The sequence below is a fragment of the Scyliorhinus torazame genome, chromosome 10 (assembly GCF_047496885.1).
Source record: "Scyliorhinus torazame isolate Kashiwa2021f chromosome 10, sScyTor2.1, whole genome shotgun sequence".
Taxonomy (NCBI): Eukaryota; Metazoa; Chordata; class Chondrichthyes; order Carcharhiniformes; family Scyliorhinidae; genus Scyliorhinus; species Scyliorhinus torazame.
In genome coordinates, this window is record NC_092716.1 from 262185207 (window position 1) to 262203380 (window position 18174).

At 55.7% G+C, this 18174-nt stretch overlaps 1 protein-coding gene across 3 annotated transcripts in view; it reads left to right on the top strand.

Annotated features, from left to right (window-relative positions):
• Window positions 1-428: 428 nt before the first annotated feature.
• Window positions 429-18174, top strand: part of cttn (cortactin) — an 89709-nt gene continuing 71963 nt past the window's right edge. For all 3 annotated transcript variants that reach the window (XM_072466752.1, XM_072466753.1, XM_072466754.1), the window contains exons 1-2: window positions 429-603; window positions 16900-16983. In XM_072466752.1, the coding sequence (XP_072322853.1) occupies window positions 16900-16983 (84 nt within the window). In that variant the 5' untranslated portion in view covers window positions 429-603. The remainder of the gene's footprint in view (window positions 604-16899; window positions 16984-18174) is intronic.

Genomic DNA, 18174 nt, shown 5'->3' on the forward strand with positions numbered 1-18174 from the left:
GGTGGGCACTGACCCCAGCCCGGGGGGGGGGGGGGGGGTGGGCACTGGACCCCAGCCCGGGGGGGGGGGGGTGGGCACTGACCCCCAGCCCGGGGGGGGTGGGCACTGACCCCAGCCCGGGGGGGGGCACTGACCCCAGCCCGGGGGGGGGGGGTGGGCACTGACCCCAGCCCGGGGGGGGGGGGCACTGACCCCAGCCCGGGGGGGGGGGCACTGACCCCAGCCCGGGGGGGGGGGGGGGGCACTGACCCCAGCCGGGGGGGGGGCACTGACCCCAGCCCGGGGGGGTGGGCACTGACCCCAGCCCGGGGGGGGGGGGGTGGGCACTGACCCCAGCCCGGGGGGGGGGTGGGCACTGACCCCAGCCCGGGGGGGGAGCACTGACCCCAGCCCGGGGGGGTATTTGATGCAGATCCCGGAGATCCCGGAGCTGGGGGTTGGGATGGAACAGCTGATCTGAGCACGTGATCGGTGCAGGAAGTGTAGCAAAAGCAGGGACGGAAACTGCGGCTGGAGCATCCCGAAAAAAGCAGGAGAGCGGAGACAGAGCGCAGGCAGAGCGGAGACAGAGCGCAGGCACGATCTCCAGCTGGCCGCTGCAAGGTGAGACATTGAGCAAACTCCCTGCTTCAAACAGGAGGCAGCCTCCCTCCCTCCCTATCCCCGGGAGGCACGCTGCTCCTGTGGGATTGCTGCATTCCTGGAGTCAGGAGCTGAGGGTGGGGCGGGGGGGTTACATTTTAATGGGGGTTTGCGATCTGAATGCTGTCTCTGTTATTGTTTCCATTTGCTGTTTCTGCGGGTGTGCCGCCCCCCCCCCCCTCCCAAACCTGCCTCTGAAACCGCTTTGTCTCAGCTCAGTGTGGGCAGGGGGATAGGCAGGAGTGTGGGTAGGGGGGATGGGCAGGAGTGTGGGTAGGGGGATGGGCAGGGGTGTGGGCAGGGGGATAGGCAGGAGTGTGGGTAGGGGGGATAGGCAGGAGTGTGGGTAGGGGGGATAGGCAGGAGTGTGGGCAGGGGGGATAGGCAGGAGTGTGGGCAGGGGGATAGGCAGAGGTGTGGGCAGGGGGGATAGGCAGGAGTGTGGGCAGGGGGGATAGGCAGGAGTGTGGGCAGGGGGATGGGCAGGGTGTGGGCAGGGGGATAGGCAGGAGTGTGGGTAGGGGGGATGGGCAGGAGTGTGGGTAGGGGGATAGGCAGGAGTGTGGGGTAGGGGGATAGGCAGGAGTGTGGTAGGGGGATAGGCAGGAGTGTGGGTAGGGGGATAGGCAGGAGTGTGGGTAGGGGGATGGGCAGGAGTGTGGGTAGGGGGGATGGGCAGGAGTGAGGGCAGGGGGGATAGGCAGGAGTGTGGTAGGGGGGATGGGCAGGAGTGAGGGCAGGGGGGATGGGCAGGAGTGTGGGTAGGGGGGATGGGCAGAGTGAGGGCAGGGGGGGATAGGCAGGAGTGTGGGTAGGGGGGATGGGCAGGAGTGAGGGCAGGGGGGATAGGCAGGAGTGTGGGCAGGGGGATAGGCAGGAGTGTGGGCAGTGGGGATAGGCAGGAATGTGGGCAGGGGGGATAGGCAGGAGTGATAGCGGGGTGAGGGGGATAGGCGGAGGTGGCAGGGGGGATAGGCAGGAGTGTGGGCAGGGGGATAGGCAGGAGTGTGGGCAGGGGGGATAGGCAGGAGTGTGGGCAGGGGGGATAGGCAGGAGTGTGGGCAGGGGGGATAGGCAGAGTGTGGGCAGGGGGATAGGCAGGAGTGTGGGCAGGGGGGATAGGCAGGAGTTGTGGGCAGGGGGGATAGGCAGGAGTGTGGGCAGGGGGATAGGCAGGAGTGTGGGCAGGGGGATAGGCAGGAGTGTGGGCAGGGGGATAGGCAGGAGTGTGGGCAGGGGGATAGGCAGGAGTGTGGGTAGGGGGGATAGGCAGGAGTGTGGGCAGGGGGGATAGGCAGGAGTGTGGGCAGGGGGATAGGCAGGAGTGTGGGCAGGGGGGATAGGCAGGAGTGTGGGCAGGGGGATAGGCAGGAGTGTGGGCAGGGGGATAGGCAGGAGTGTGGGCAGGGGGGATAGGCAGGAAGGGGGCATAGGCAGGGGTGTGGGCAGGGGGGATAGGCAGGGGTGTGGGCAGGGGGGATAGGCAGGAAGGGGGCATAGGCAGGGGGGATAGGCAGGGTGTGGGCAAGGGGGATAGGCAGGTGTGTGGGCAGGGGGGGATAGGCAGGACTGTGGGCAGCGGGATACGCAGGAGTGTGGGCAGGGGGGATAGGCAGGAGTGTGGGCAGGGGGGATAGGCAGGAAGGGGGGATAGGCAGGGGTGTGGGCAGGGGGGATAGGCAGGGGTGTGGGCAGGGGGGATAGGCAGGTGTGTGGGCAGGGGGGGATAGGCAGGACTGTGGGCAGCGGGATACGCAGTGTGGGCACGGAATAGGCCCAGAGTGTGGGCAGGGGGGATAGGCAGGAGTGTGGGCAAGGGGGATAGCAGGGAGTGTGGGCAGCGGGATAGGGCAGGAGTGTGGGCAGGGGGGACAGGCAGGAGTTGTGGGCAGGGGGGGACAGGCAGGAGTGTGGGCAGGGGGGGACAGGCAGGAGTGTGGGCAGGGGGGGACAGGCAGGAGTGTGGGCAGGGGGGGACGGGCAGAGGGTGATAGGCAGGAGTGTGGCAGGGGGGGACAGGCAGGAGTGTAGGCAGCGAGATAGGCAGGAGGTGGGCGGGGTGACAGGCAGGAGTGTGGGCAGGGGCGGGGACAGGCAGGAGTGTGGGCAGGGGGGGGACAGGCAGGAGTGTGGGCAGGGGGGGCGGGCAGGAGTGTGGGCAGGGGGGGACAGGCAGTAGTGTGGGCAGGGCGGGATAGACAGGAGTGTGAGCAGGGGGGGCGGGCAGGAGTGTTGGCAGGGGGGGACAGGCAGTAGTGTGGGCAGGGGTGGACGGGCAGGGCGGGATAGACAGGAGTGTGAGCAGGGGGAGCAGGCAGAATTCTTGTCTGGTTTCACTGACCGTGTCTCCCTGTTCCCCAGAGTGGTGGGTGAGGAGAGGAGTGTGAGGGGTAGGGAGGGCGGCTGAGGGAGTGTGCTTGTGTGAAGGGGGGGGTGGGGTGACCAAAGCAGGGCGCAGTGGGTACGGAGTGGGGCCGCTGCTGTGTCTGCATCGTGCCGAATACCGCTCTGCTCGGCTGTTTCTACACGAGGGGGGGCTGTCACCAAGAGGCCCAGCCCGGGTCGACCCAGCCCAGCCCAGCCCGGTCGGCCCAGCCCCAGCCCAGTACGGGTCAGCCCAGTACGGGTCAGCCCGAGCCCAGCCCAGCCCAGTACGGGTCAGCCCAGCCCCAGCCCAGCCCAGTACGGGTCGGCCCAGCCAGCCCAGTACGGGGTCGGCCCAGCCCAGCCCAGCCCAGCCCAGTACGGGTCGGCCCAGCCCAGCCCAGCCCAGTACGGGTCGGCCCAGCCCAGCCCAGCCCGGGTCGGCCCAGCCCAGCCCAGCCCGGGTCGGCCCAGCCCAGCCCAGCCCGGGTCGGCCCAGCCCAGCCCTGCCCGCTCAGACACTTCCTGAGGCTCACCTCATCCCATAAACTTACTTTTGAAGAAGGAAAGGAGATTTTCTCCATTTGGACCGATTCTCCTTTTAAAAAAGTGACAGTTACACAGAAGGGAAAGTGAACCCCCCAGTGAGGCTGCTCTGGGCTCTGGCTGCTGCTCTGGACTCTGGCTGGCTGCTCTGGACTCTGGCTGGCCTGCCCTTGCCTCTGGCTGCCTGCTCTGGGCTCTCCGCTGGCTGCTCTGGGCTCTCCGCTGGCTGCTCTGGGCTCTCCGCTGGCTGCTCTGGGCTCTCCGCTGGCTGCTCTGGGCTCTCCGCTGGCTGCTCTGGGCTCTCCGCTGGCTGCTCTGGGCTCTCCGCTGGCTGCTCTGGCTCTCCGCTGGCTGCTCTGGGCTCTCGCTGGCTGCTCTGGGCTCTCCGCTGGCTGCTCTGGGGCTCTCCGCTGGCTGCTCTGGGCTCTCCGCTGGCTGCTCTGGGCTCTCCGCTGGCTGCTCTGGGCTCTCCGCTGGCTGCTCTGGGCTCTCCGCTGGCTGCTCTGGGCTCTCCGCTGGCTGCTCTGGGCTCTCCGCTGGCTGCTCTGGGCTCTCCGCTGGCTGCTTCTGGGCTCTCGCTGGCTGCTCTGGGCTCTCCGCTGGCTGCTCTGGGCTCTCCGCTGGCTGCTCTGGGCTCTCCGCTGGCTGCTCTGGGCTCTCCGCTGGCTGCTCTGGGCTCTCCGCTGGCTGCTCTGGGCTCTCCGCTGGCTGCTCTGGGCTCTCCGCTGGCTGCTCTGGGCTCTCCGCTGGCTGCTCTGGGGCTCTCCGCTGGCTGCTCTGGGCTCTCCGCTGGCTGCTCTGGGCTCTCCGCTGGCTGCTCTGGGCTCTCCGCTGCTGCTCTGGCTCTCCGCTGGCTGCTCTGGGCTCTCCGCTGGCTGCCCTGGGCTCTCCGCTGGCTGCCCTGGGCTCTCCGCTGGCTGCCCTGGGCTCTCCGCTGGCTGCCCTGGGCTCTCCGCTGGCTGCCCTGGGCTCTCCGCTGGCTGCCCTGGGCTCTCCGCTGGCTGCCCTGGGCTCTCCGCTGGCTGCCCTGGCTCTCCGCTGGCTGCTCTGGCTCTCCGCTGGCTGCTCTGGGCTCTCCGCTGGCTGCTCTGGGCTCTCCGCTGGCTGCTCTGGGCTCTCCGCCTGGCTGCTCTGGGCTCTCCGCTGGCTGCTCTGGGCTCTCCCGCTGGCTGCTCTGGGCTCTCCTCTGGCTGCTCTGGGCTCTCCGCTGGCTGCCCTGGGCTCTCCGCTGGCTGCCCTGGCTCTCCGCTGGCTGCCCTGGGCTCTCCGCTGCTGCCCTGGGCTCTCCGCTGGCTGCCTGGGCTCTCCGCTGGCTGCCCTGGGCTCTCCGCTGGCTGCCCTGGGCTCTCCGCTGGCTGCCCTGGGCTCTCCGCTGGCTGCCCTGGGCTCTCCGCTGGCTGCCCTGGCTCTCCGCTGGCTGCCTGGGCTCTCCGCTGGCTGCCCTGGGCTCTCCGCTGGCTGCCCTGGGCTCTCCGCTGGCTGCCCTGGGCTCTCCGCTGGCTGCCCTGGGCTCTCGCTGGCTGCCCTGGGCTCTCCGCTGGCTGCCCTGGGCTCTCCGCTGGCTGCCCTGGGCTCTCCGCTGGCTGCCCTGGGCTCTCCGCTGGCTGCCCTGGGCTCTCCGCTGGCTGCCCTGGGCTCTCCGCTGGCTGCCCTGGGCTCTCCGCTGGCTGCCCTGGGCTCTCCGCTGGCTGCCCTGGGCTCTCCGCTGGCTGCCCTGGGCTCTCCGCTGGCTGCCCTGGGCTCTCCGCTGGCTGCCCTGGGCTCTCCGCTGGCTGCCCTGGGCTCTCCGCTGGCTGCCCTGGGCTCTCCGCTGGCTGCCTGGGCTCTCCGCTGGCTGCCCTGGGCTCTCCGCTGGCTGCCCTGGGCTCTCCGCTGGCTGCCCTGGGCTCTCCGCTGCTGCCCTGGGCTCTCCGCTGGCTGCCCTGGGCTCTCCGCTGGCTGCCCTGGGCTCTCCGCTGGCTGCCCTGGGCTCTCCGCTGGCTGCCCTGGGCTCTCCGCTGGCTTGCCCTGGGCTCTCCGCTGGCTGCCCTGGGCTCTCCGCTGGCTGCCCTGGGCTCTCCGCTGGCTGCCCTGGGCTCTCCGCTGGCTGCCCTGGGCTCTCCGCTGGCTGCCCTGGGCCTCCCTGCCCGGCTCCGGGTCCGCTGGCTGCTCTGGGCTCTCCGCTGGGCTGCTCTGGGCTCTCTCTGGCTGCACTGACTGTCACTGGCCTACGATGTGTTTGCTGGGCTGGGTTTTGTTGTATTGTGGTTTAAGGTTGAGAGTTGGTATTGCCAAGGTCACTGCCAGCGGGGTGTTTATTGTTGCTGCTGAAATCTGATTGAATGTGGGAGCAACATTTTAATCTTTGGGGGGGGGGGGGGGGGGGGGAGGGGCAGGGGCAGGCAATGGCACTGAGCACAGTTTTTGCTACAATTAAAGGCTGGTTTTCTGATTAATTTAATCTGAGTCAGCAGCGTTCGCTCCCTGGGCAGTGTGGTATTTTGTGAACAATGACCAGCCGGGTTTATTTAATCTTGCATTCTGCTGAAGTTGTCCTTCAGAATACTGTCTCGTAAGCAGAGTTACTTTGATGTTTAAAGTGATTCTCAATTTATTCACAGTCTGGATGCAGGGGGTTAATAAAACTTGGCTTGATTTAAAATTAGCGACTGTATTTGCAGTTTAGTCTCAAAGGAGACGACAACTCAGGCATTGAGAAGTCCCATTCCATTTATACGGTGCAATCGCGTTCTTTTAACGTGTCGCCTGTCATTCTGCACAGAGCAAAATCCCGTGAACAGTGACTCAAACAAGCAAAGCCTTTGCTTTTTAATGATATTGGTCAGGACTCTCTGAATTATTGCCGTGGGAGATTCTTTACCTTCACCTGAGAGGGCAGGTGGGGTGTTTCTGTTTAATTTTCTGCCCAGAAAAAGTCACAGCTCTATTCTCACTGGACCGACGGAGGTTGAGGGGCGACCTGATAGAGGTCTGCAAAATTATGAGGGGCATAGACAGAGTGGATAGTCAGAGGCTTTTCCCCAGGGTAGAGGGGTCAATTACTAGGGGGCCATAGGTTTAAGGTGCGAGAGGCAAGGTTAGAGGAGATGTACGAGGCAAGTTTTTACGCAGAGGGTAGTGGGTGCCTGGAACTCGCTACCGGAGGAGGTGGTGGAAGCAGGGACGATAGGGACATTTAAGGGCATCTTGACAAATACATGAATAGGATGAGAATAGAAGGATACGGACCCAGGAAGTGTAGAAGATTGTAGTTTAGTCGGGCAGCATGGTCGGCACGGGCTTGGAGGGCCGAAGGGCCTGTTCCTGTGCTGTACTTTTCTTTGTTCTTTGTTGTTGTGCAGCACCTTCTCTGCACTGAACTCCCCCACCTGCTGGCAGAGCTGTTGCACTGCAGCCTCTAATCTTGAACTCTGACTCCCAGGACAGGAGAGCTGCCCTGAGTCACAGTTCTCATCTTACTGAAGAATCTGCCAGTTCGTGTTTGCCATCATTTCTTCTCCATTATGGAAGGGAATTTCACATTGAAAAGCTGCCCTGATCTTGAGGTTGGTGGTTATTGTTAGACTTGCTGTCCCTCAGAAGTTAACATTCCACTAAGTCAGGAAGTGAGGCAAGATGTTTTTAATCAGGAATCTGGGAGAAATGTTTTGTTGCTAAGTTCTCAATTTGGAATGGGCAGTAGGCACCTGACCCCCCTGCTGGCACTGAGCCTCAACTGGCACTGACCCCCTGCTGGCACCGGTACCCCCTGCTGGCACAGCACTGTTGGACCGACACTGCCAGTGCAGCACTGAAAGAGCACCGCACTGTTGGACCGACACTGCCAGTTGCTGCACTGACAGAACACTGCACTGTCGGGGCTGTCAGCTTTTGATGAAAAGTTGAACTCCGTCTCCATCTGCCTCTTGGGGGGTTTAAGAAAGTCTGTGACACTTTAAGGAAGAGCAATGGAGTTTCTCCGGAGTCTGGCCAACCCATATCCTTCAACCACACCGAATGTAGATTCTCTTACTCTTTTGGGATCTTTCTGTGCACAAACTCGCTGCCTCATTTCCTACACAATACTGTGAACGTCACATGTACTTCAGAATACTCCAAAGAGTCCAACAACTTATGAAGTCATGAATGAAACAATATAAATGATGTTTCGTATTTTTGTGGACCCTTTTATTTGAAACCCCCGTTGATTTCTCTCTGTCTGCATTGTCCCCCCTCATGATTGATGTGCTCACTGATTCGGGGATACACGTCTGTGAGTACGGTCCAGTGTGTAAAACAAGAGCACAAGGGGGACAAATGGCCCATCAGGGCCTCCTCTACCTCAGTAAGATCAGGGCTGGTCTCCCGCCATCAACTCTACTTTGCAAATCATGTCCCATCACCCTTGATACACCAAGATACCAAAGTCCTACTGATCTCAGCAATGGGTCACCCTCAACCTGTCTTTGTGCAACCCAGACCCAACAGGTGAGATTTTTAATCTCATCAAAATAATCGGCTTAGAGATAAAATGGGCCTAATGTGTCACTGTGGATATTTTGGGTTTCGTGAACCTGATTGTACAGCAACAGAGGTACTGTTGTGGGTTACAATTGAGGAAAAATGGATGGTGTTCCTCCCCACTCCACCTCCTTTTTCCCCCTTCTATCTCTGATCTTTAATATCTTTGCAATGCACTGACCACCAAGGATAGGATCCAGCTCAGTCAGCACGGGCCAGCAATTGAATCTCTCCAATGACTCGGTAACCAGGCGAGATCTGGAAACCATTTCAACATCTTTGATTGAGAAATGAATGGACTACTGGTGCCAGGTTCCCTTGTCCAGGTGCCCAGCATCTTTCGAGATCATGGCTGCATTGATTTTGGATCTTCCAGAATTCCTCACATTCTAGAACAGTTCCCAATGATTGGAAGATAGAAAACATAATCCTTCTATTTAAAAAGAAAAGTAAATCGGACCATCTCGTAATCGGCAAAATGGTAGAATTTATTGTTTGGGATGTGGAGACCGAGCCTGTGGAAGCCATAATAAGATAACGCAGAGTCGATACAGATTTATGAAAGGGAATAAAACAGATAATTCCGGAAGCACTTGACCTGGCAGCAACAAACCTGGGGCTGGATTCTCCCAAAATGGGGCTATGTCCCCTCGCCGGCCTATAAACGCTGGCATTGCACTCCCGAGTATCCAGACAAAAAGGTCAATGCCCTGCAGGGGGCTGGCAGCGACCCGGAGTAATTCACGCAGCTTTATCTGTGGATACAGGACCCCGCACGTCCTGCCTGGAGTCCGCGCATACACACGGCAGCAGCCACCAGCGGCTGTGCCGAGCGCCATGGCAGACTCTGACTGCAGAGGCAACTCCGAAATGTAGCCCCCCCCCCCCGTACGGCCACGCGCCCTTGCATCGGACTGGCCCGATATGTCCCCCGGCCGCCCATAAGGCCCCCTCCGGCGTCCAATCCCCACACGCCACCCCCCCCCACCAGGGTGACCGCGGCTTGCAGTTCCCGAACGGCAATAAATGATTAGATTGGAGCGGAGGATCGCGAGGCGGACCTCTGGCAATGGCCCCTCAACACCCTCAACCCTCTGGCAATGGCCCCTCAACCCACAAAGTAATTCGCAAGAAGGCCGGTTCGCCGGTCCCGGAGAATCGGCAGACCGGAGCCGAGCCCGATTTTGGCATGAAAGTTGATTCTTCGCCTCCGCGCCAAACGCGATTTCGGCACGGGGCTGCGGAGAATTTGCCAGGCTGCAGAGTTTTCCAGCATTTTCTGTTTTTATTTTGGATTTCCAGCATCTGCAGTATTTTGCTCTTCTGATCTGTTAAGAATTTTTTGAGGAGATTTAAAAAAATTATTATTATTATAAATATCTATTTAGGGGATGTGGGTGTCCCAGGTTAGGTCAGCATTTATTGCCCATCCCCATTTGCCCTTCAGAAGATGACTGTTAGCTGCCATCTTGAACCGCTGCACCCCTGAGATGTAGGTACACCCACCATGCTGTTAGAGCGGGAGTTCCAGGATTTTGACCCAGCGACCAAGCGGGCTGCTTTGTCCTGGATGATGTTGAGCTTCTTGAGTGTTGGAGCTGCACTCACCCAGGCAAGTGGAGAGTATTCCATCACACTCCTGACTTGTGCCTTGTAGATGGTGAACAGGCTTGGGAGGGTCAGGGCTTGAGTTACTTGTCATAGGATTCCTAGTCTTTGACCTGCCCTGGTAGCCACAGTATTAATGTGGCTAGTCCAGTTTAGTTTCTGATCAATGGTAACCCCCAGGATGTTGATTCCGGGGGATTCAATGCCATTGGATGTCAATGGGGGGTGGTTAGATCCTCTCTTGTAGGAGATGGTCATTGCCTGGCACTTGTGTGGCGCGAATGTAACTTGCCCCTTGCCAGCCCCGAGCCTGGATATTGTCCGGGTCTTGCTGTGTTTGAATATGATCAGATTGGGGTTAATGAACGAGCGTGGGTTGTGGATTGGTGAAGGGACCGAAAACAGTGGGAATAGTTGGGAAATCTTTTGTTAGCAGTCTGTAACTCGCAATGTTCGGTTCTTGGGTCTCGGTTATTTACAATCTCTAGTTGACGGACTGAGTGAAGAGACTGGTGTAACGTATCCAACTTCGCTGGTGTTACAGAGTTAGGTGGGAATGTAACTGCTACGAAGAAGTGTGTGGTGGGGGAGGGCATATATAGACTGGTTGGGTGAGTTGGCAACAATGTGGCCGATGGAATACAGTGTGGTGGAGTTGCCCATTATATCATAAAACAGAATTTACATTGTCTAAAACTGGGTGACCCTGTACATGGAGCATAGAACGTTCAGTTGCATGTACAGCATGTAATGAGGAAGGCAAATAATGTTAGCTTTTGTTATAAAGTGATTAAAGTAGGGAATCGCTGAGTGCAGTTTTGGTCACCTTACAAAAGAAGGACATGCTCTGGAGAGATTGCAATGAAGGTCCACGAGACAGGTTTCTACGAATGGGAGGATTGTTGTAGGAGGAGAGGATGAATGAACTTGGCCTGTGTTGCCTCGAGCTTAATAGAATCATTGAAGTTAACAGAATTCTTCAGGAGCTTGATGGGGTGGCTGTTGAGATGGTCTCTCCCTGGCTGCGGAATCTCGAATACGAGTCACAGTCTCTGATTAATTGGTCAACCATCTCGGACTGAAGTGAAATTTATTCACTCAAAAGGGTTGTGAATCTTTGGAATTTTCTACCCCGGAGCGATATCGATCCTCAGTCATTGAGATATGGGAAAGGGGAGGTGAGATAGAAGAACAGCTGTATCCTTGTTGAATGGTGGAGTAGGTTTGAAGACCAGATGGCTGCTGCTGTTCCTAGTTCTTAATGCTCTTGTGTATTCAGAGGATAGAGTATTAGTGACCTCTGTCTGAAACTCTGACTGGTTTGTGCTCAGATCACCATTCTCTCCCCAACTCTCTGAATTTCCAATTCATGACTTTCTGAAGACATTGATCCTGACCTGGAACTGGGAGAGAACAGAACAAACTGGGTGTTCCCAGCAGGCCAGTGAATAAAGAGATGGAACGAGACATTTCCCATGCCTCATTGGACAAGATGAAATGTACTGCCTCATTACAGATTCTTTTTTTTTAAATAAATATTTTATTGAAAAATTTTGGTTAACCAACACAGTACATTGTGCATCCTTTACACAATATTATAACAACACAAATAACAATGACCTATTTTATAAACAAAAAATGAATAAATAATAAATAACAAAAATGAAAACTAACCCTAATTGGCAACTGCCTTATCACAAGTAACACTCTCCAAAAATATAATTTAACAGTCCAATATACAATTATCTGTCGCAACGACCTATACATATTATACAGTATATATTAACAACCCTGAGAGTCCTTCTGGTTTCTCCTCCCTATCCTCCACCCCAAAAAAATTTACTGAGCCGTGCTCCAGTCATATGCGCCCTGTGTAATACCTTAAACTGAATCAGGCTTAGCCTGGCACACGAGGACGACGAGTTTACCCTGCTTAGGGCATCTGCCCACAGCCCCTCCTCAATCTCCTCCCCCAGCTCTTCTTCCCATTTCCCTTTTAGTTCATCTACCATAGTCTCCCCTTCGTCCCTCATTTCCCTATATATATCTGACACCTTACCATCCCCCACCCATGTCTTTGAGATCACTCTGTCCTGCACCTCTTGTGTCGGGAGCTGCGGGAATTCCCTCACCTGTTGCCTCGCAAAAGCCCTCAGTTGCATATACCTGAATGCATTCCCTTGGGGCAACCCATATTTCTCGGTCAGCGCTCCCAGACTCGCGAACTTCCCATCCACAAACAGATCTTTCAGTTGCGTTATTCCTGCTCTTTGCCACATTCCATATCCCCCATCCATTCCCCCCGGGGCAAACCTATGGTTGTTTCTTATCGGGGACCCCCTCAAGGCTCCAGTCTTTCCCCTATGCCGTCTCCACTGTCCCCAAATCTTCAGTGTAGCCACCACCACCGGGCTTGTGGTGTAGTTCCTCGGTGAGAACGGCAATGGGGCTGTCACCATAGCCTGTAGGCTAGTCCCCCTCCAGGACGCCCTCTCTAATCTCTTCCACGCCGCTCCCTCCTCCTCTCCCATCCACTTACTCACCATTGAAATATTAGCGGCCCAATAATACTCACTTAGGCTCGGTAGTGCCAGCCCCCCCCTATCCCTGCTACGCTGTAAGAATCCCTTCCTCACTCTCGGGGTCTTCCCGGCCCACACAAAACCCATGATGCTCTTTTCAATCCTTTTTAAAAAAACCTTCGTGATCACCACCGGGAGGCACTGAAACGCAAAGAGGAATCTCGGGAGGACCACCATCTTAACCGCCTGCACCCTCCCTGCCAGTGACAGGGATACCATATCCCATCTCTTGAAATCCTCCTCCATTTGTTCCACCAACCGCGTTAAATTTAACCTATGCAATGTGCCCCAATTCTTGGCTATCTGGATCCCCAGGTAACGAAAGTCCCTTGTTACCTTCCTCAATGGTAGGTCCTCTATTTCTCTACTCTGCTCCCCTGGGTGCACCACAAACAACTCACTTTTCCCCATGTTCAATTTATACCCTGAAAAATCCCCAAACTCCCCAAGTATCCGCATTATTTCTGGCATCCCCTCCGCCGGGTCTGCCACGTATAGTAGCAAATCGTCCGCATACAAAGGTACCCGGTGCTCTTCTCCTCCTCTAAGTACTCCCCTCCACTTCTTGGAACCCCTCAACGCTATCGCCAGGGGCTCAATCGGCAATGCAAACAATAATGGGGACAGAGGGCATCCCTGCCTTGTCCCTCTATGGAGCCAAAAATATGCAGATCCCCGTCCATTCGTGACCACGCTCACCATCGGGGCCCTATACAACAGCTGCACCCATCTAACATACCCCTCTCCAATACCAAATCTCCTCAACACCTCCCACAAATAATCCCACTCCACTCTATCAAATGCTTTCTCGGCATCCATCGCCACTACTATCTCCGTTTCCCCCTCTGGTGGGGCCATCATCATTACCCCTAACAGCCTCCGTATATTCGTGTTCAGCTGTCTCCCCTTCACAAACCCAGTTTGGTCCTCGTGGACCACCCCCGGGACACATTCCTCTATTCTCATTGCCATTACCTTGGCCAGGATCTTGGCATCTACATTTAGGAGGGAAATAGGTCTATAGGACCCGCATTGTAGCGGGTCCTTTTCCTTCTTTAAGAGAAGCGATATCGTTGCTTCAGACATAGTCGGGGGCAGTTATCCCCTTTCCTTTGCCTCATTAAAGGTCCTCGTCAATACCGGGGCGAGCAAGTCCACATATTTTCTATAGAATTCGACTGGGAAACCATCCGGTCCCGGGGCCTTTCCCGCCTGCATGCTCCTAATTCCTTTCACCACTACTTCTACCTCGATCTGTGCTCCCAGTCCCACACTTTCCTGCTCTTCCACCTTGGGAAATTCCAGCCGATCCAAGAAGCCCATCATTCTCTCCCTCCCATCCGGGGGTTGAGCTTCATATAATTTTTTATAAAATGTCTTGAACACTCCATTCACTCTCTCCGCTCCCCGCTCCATCTCTCCTTCCTCATCCCTCACTCCCCCTATTTCCCTCGCTGCTCCCCTTTTCCTCAATTGGTGTGCCAGCAACCTGCTCGCCTTCTCCCCATATTCGTACTGTACACCCTGTGCCTTCCTCCATTGTGCCTCTGCAGTGCCCGTAGTCAGCAAGTCAAATTCTACATGTAGCCTTTGCCTTTCCCTGTACAGTCCCTCCTCCGGTGCTTCCGCATATTGTCTGTCCACCCTCAAAAGTTCTTGCAGCAACCGCTCCCGTTCCTTACTCTCCTGCTTCCCTTTATGTGCCCTTATTGATATCAGCTCCCCTCTAACCACCGCCTTCAACGCCTCCCAGACCACTCCCACCTGGACCTCCCCATTATCATTGAGTTCCAAGTACTTTTCAATGCACCCCCTCACCCTTAGACACCCCCCCTCATCTGCCATTAGTCCCATGTCCATTCTCCAGGGTGGGCGCCCTCCTGTTTCCTCCCCTATCTCCAAGTCTACCCAGTGTGGAGCGTGATCCGAAATGGCTATAGCCGTATACTCCGTTCCCCTCACCTTCGGGATCAACGCCCTTCCCAGCACAAAAAAGTCTATTCGCGAGTAGACTTTATGGACATAGGAGAAAAACGAGAACTCCTTACTCCTAGGTCTGCTAAATCTCCACGGGTCTACACCTCCCATCTGCTCCATAAAATCTTTAAGTACCTTGGCTGCTGCCGGCCTCCTTCCAGTCCTGGACTTCGACCTATCCAGCCCTGGTTCCAACACCGTATTAAACTCTTCCCCCCATTATCAGCTTTCCCATCTCTAGGTCCGGAATGCGTCCTAGCATCCGCCTCATAAAATTGGCATCATCCCAGTTCGGGGCATATACGTTTACCAAAACCACCGTCTCCCCCTGTAGTTTGCCACTCACCATCACGTATCTGCCCCCGTTATCCGCCACTATAGTCTTTGCCTCGAACATTACCCGCTTCCCCACTAATATAGCCACCCCCCTGTTTTTCGCATCTAGCCCCGAATGGAACACCTGCCCCACCTATCCTTTGCGTAGCCTAACCTGGTCTATCAGTTTCAGGTGCGTTTCCTGTAACATAACCACATCTGCCTTAAGTTTCTTAAGGTGTGCGAGTACCCGTGCCCTCTTTATCGGCCCGTTCAGCCCTCTCACGTTCCACATGATCAGCCGGGTTGGGGGGCTTCCTACCCCCCCCCTTGTCGATTAGCCATCCCCTTTTTCCAGCTCCTCACCCGGTTCCCACGCAGCTGTATCTCCCCCAGGCGGTGCCCCCCCGCCCATCCCCTCCCATACCAGCTCCCCCCTCTCCCCAGCAGCAGCAACCCAGTAATTCCCCCCTCCCCCCCCCCCCCCCGCTAGATCCCCCGCTAGCGTAATTACTCCCCGCATGTTGCTCCCAGAAGTCAGCAAACTCTGGCCGACCTCGGCTTCCCCCCGTGACCTCGGCTCGCACCGTGCGACGCCCCCTCCTTCCTGCTTCTCTATTCCCGCCATGATTATCATAGCGTGGGAACCAAGCCCGCGCTTCTCCCTTGGCTCCGCCCCCAATGGCCAACGCCCCATCTCCTCCACCTCCCCTCCTCCCCCCATCACCACCTGTGGAAGAGAGAAAAGTTACCACATTGCAGGATTAGTACATAAAACTCCTCTTTCCCCCCTTTTTAACCCCCCTCTTCGCCCCCCACATTCGCCCCACCACTTTGTTCAAACGTTCTTTTTAATAACCCGCTCATTCCAGTTTTTCTTCCACAATAAAAGTCCACGCTTCATCCGCCGTCTCAAAGTAGTGGTGCCTCCCTCGATATGTGACCCACAGTCTTGCCGGTTGCAGCATTCCAAATTTTATCTTCTTTTTATGAAGCACCGCCTTGGCCCGATTAAAGCTCGCCCTCCTTCTCGCCACCTCCGCACTTCAGTCTTGATAAACGCGGATCACCGCGTTCTCCCATTTACTGCTCCGAGTTTTCTTTGCCCATCTAAGGACCATTTCTCTATCCTTAAAACGGAGGAATCTCACCACTATGGCTCTGGGAATTTCTCCTGCTCTCGGTCCTCGCTCCATCACTCGGTATGCTCCCTCCACCTCCAACGGACCCGCCGGGGACTCTGCTCCCATTAACGAGTGCAGCATCGTGCTCACATATGCCCCGACGTCCGCTCCCTCCGCACCTTCAGGAAGACCAAGAATCCTCAGGTTGTTCCTCCTTGCGTTGTTCTCCAGTGCCTCCAACCTTTCCACACATCGTTTCTGATGTGCCTCGTGCGTCTCCGTCTTCACCACCAGGCCCTGTATGTCGTCTTCATTCTCGGCTGCCTTTGCCTTCACGACCCGAAGCTCCCGCTCCTGGGTCTTTTGTTCCTCATTTAGCCCTTCGATCGCCTGTAGTATCGGGGCCAACAGCTCTTTCTTCATTTCCTTTTTGAGCTCTTCCACACAGCATTTCAAGAACTCTTGTTGTTCTGGGCCCCATGTTAAACTGCCACCTTCTGACGCCATCTTGGTTTTTGCTTGCCTTCCTTGCCGCTGTTCTAAAGGATCCACTGCAATCCGGCCACTTTCTCCTTTTTTCATCCGTATCCAGGGGGGATTCCATTCTGGTTTACCGCACAGTGTTTTTAGCCGTCAAAATTGCCGTTGGGGCTCCTATCAAGAGCCCAAAAGTCCGTTTCACCGAGAGCTGCCGAAACGTGCGACTCAGCTGGTCATCGCTGCACCCGGAAGTCTCATTACAGATTCTGACTGTCCTGCTCTGTGTTTCCAGCCGAATTCAGATTGCCAGTGTTAGTAACTTTGAGCGAGTGTTATTCGAACGACTCGTCAATAGAAATGCTGGGGTTTTCAGAGGAGGGTGCCTGAGCATCGTGATGATTGAGAATCTCTGATTTAGCAGCACGTTATCCTTACTGTATTTAATAACTACACTTCTTACTGTGCACATGCTTTTCATTGACTGTCTTTGTGAAGTTAGAGTCGCTGAGAGTGTGTTACAATTTGCAGGGAATCGTTTTGAGTGGGTAGTTGTGCGAGAATGTTTGCAGGGTCTCACCTCCCAATACAGAACAGTTTGAAATCTGGCCAAATCACCAAGGTGTGACAGCGGGTTATTAGGGTGTGATCTTGCAGGACGTAAGTTAGTTTTTGCTGTTAGAATGAGTGAGCCATTATTGGTTGCTCTTTAGGGTTTGGTTAGCTGGTGCCAGCGGAATCATAGATTTGGATTTCTTTTCCAGATGTGGAAAGCTGCTGCTGGTCGCACGATTTCCGTCACGGCGTCAGATGATGGCGACGATTGGGACACAGACCCTGACTTTGTGGTAAGCTTTCGGTTTTTGTTTGCATCTTAAAAAGGAAGAGCTCACATTTATCTAACACCTTCCACAACATCAGGACGTCCCAAATTGACTAGGGTAAGAGTAGGGCCAGTCAAGGACAGTATGGGAAGTTGTGCGCGGAGTCCGAGGTGATAGGAGAGGTGCTAAATGAATATTTTTCGTCAGTATTCACACAGGAAAAAGACAATGTTGTCGAGGAGAATACTGAGATTCAGGCTACTAGACTAGAAGGGCTTGAGGTTCATAAGGAGGAGGTGTTAGCAATTCTGGAAAGTGTGAGAGTAGATAAGTCCCCAGGGCCGGATGGGATTTATCCTAGGATTCTCTGGGAAGCTAGGGAGGAGATTGCTGATCCTTTGGCTTTGATCTTTAAGTCATCTTTGTCTACAGGAATAGTGCCAGAAGACTGGAGGATAGCAAATGTTGTCCCCTTGTTCAAGAAGGGGAGTAGAGACAACCCCGGTAACTATAGACCAGTGAGCCTTACTTCTGTTGTGGGCAAAGTCTTGGAAAGGTTTATCAGAGATAGGATGTATAATCATCTGGAAAGGAATAATTTGATTAGAGACAGTCAACACGGTTTTGTGAAGGGTAGGTCGTGCCTCACAAACCTTATTGAGTTCTTTGAGAAGGTGACCAAACAGGTGGATGAGGGTAAAGCAGTTGATGTGATGTATATGGATTTCAGTAAAGTGTTTGATAATGTTCCCCACGGTAGGCTATTGCAGAAAATACGGAGGCATGGGATTCAGAGTGATTTAGCAGTTTGGATCAGAAATTGGCTAGCTGGAAGAAGACAAAGGTTGGTGGTTGATGGGAAATGATCAGACTGGAGTCCAGTTACTAGTGGTGTACCACAAGGATCTGTTTTGGGGCCACTGCTGTTTGTCATTTTTATAAATGACCTGGAGGAGGGTGTAGAAGGATGGGTGAGTAAATTTGCAGATGACACTAAAGTCGGCGGAGTTGTGGACAGTGCGAAGGATGTTACAAGTTACAGAAGGACATAGATAAGCTGCAGCGCCGGGCTGAGAGGTGGCAAATGGAGTTTAATGCAGAACAGTGTGAGGTGATTCATTTTGGAAGGAATAACAGGAAGACAGAGTACTGGGCTAATGGTAAGATTCTTGGTAGTGTGGATGAGCAGAGAGATCTCGGTGTCCATGTACATAG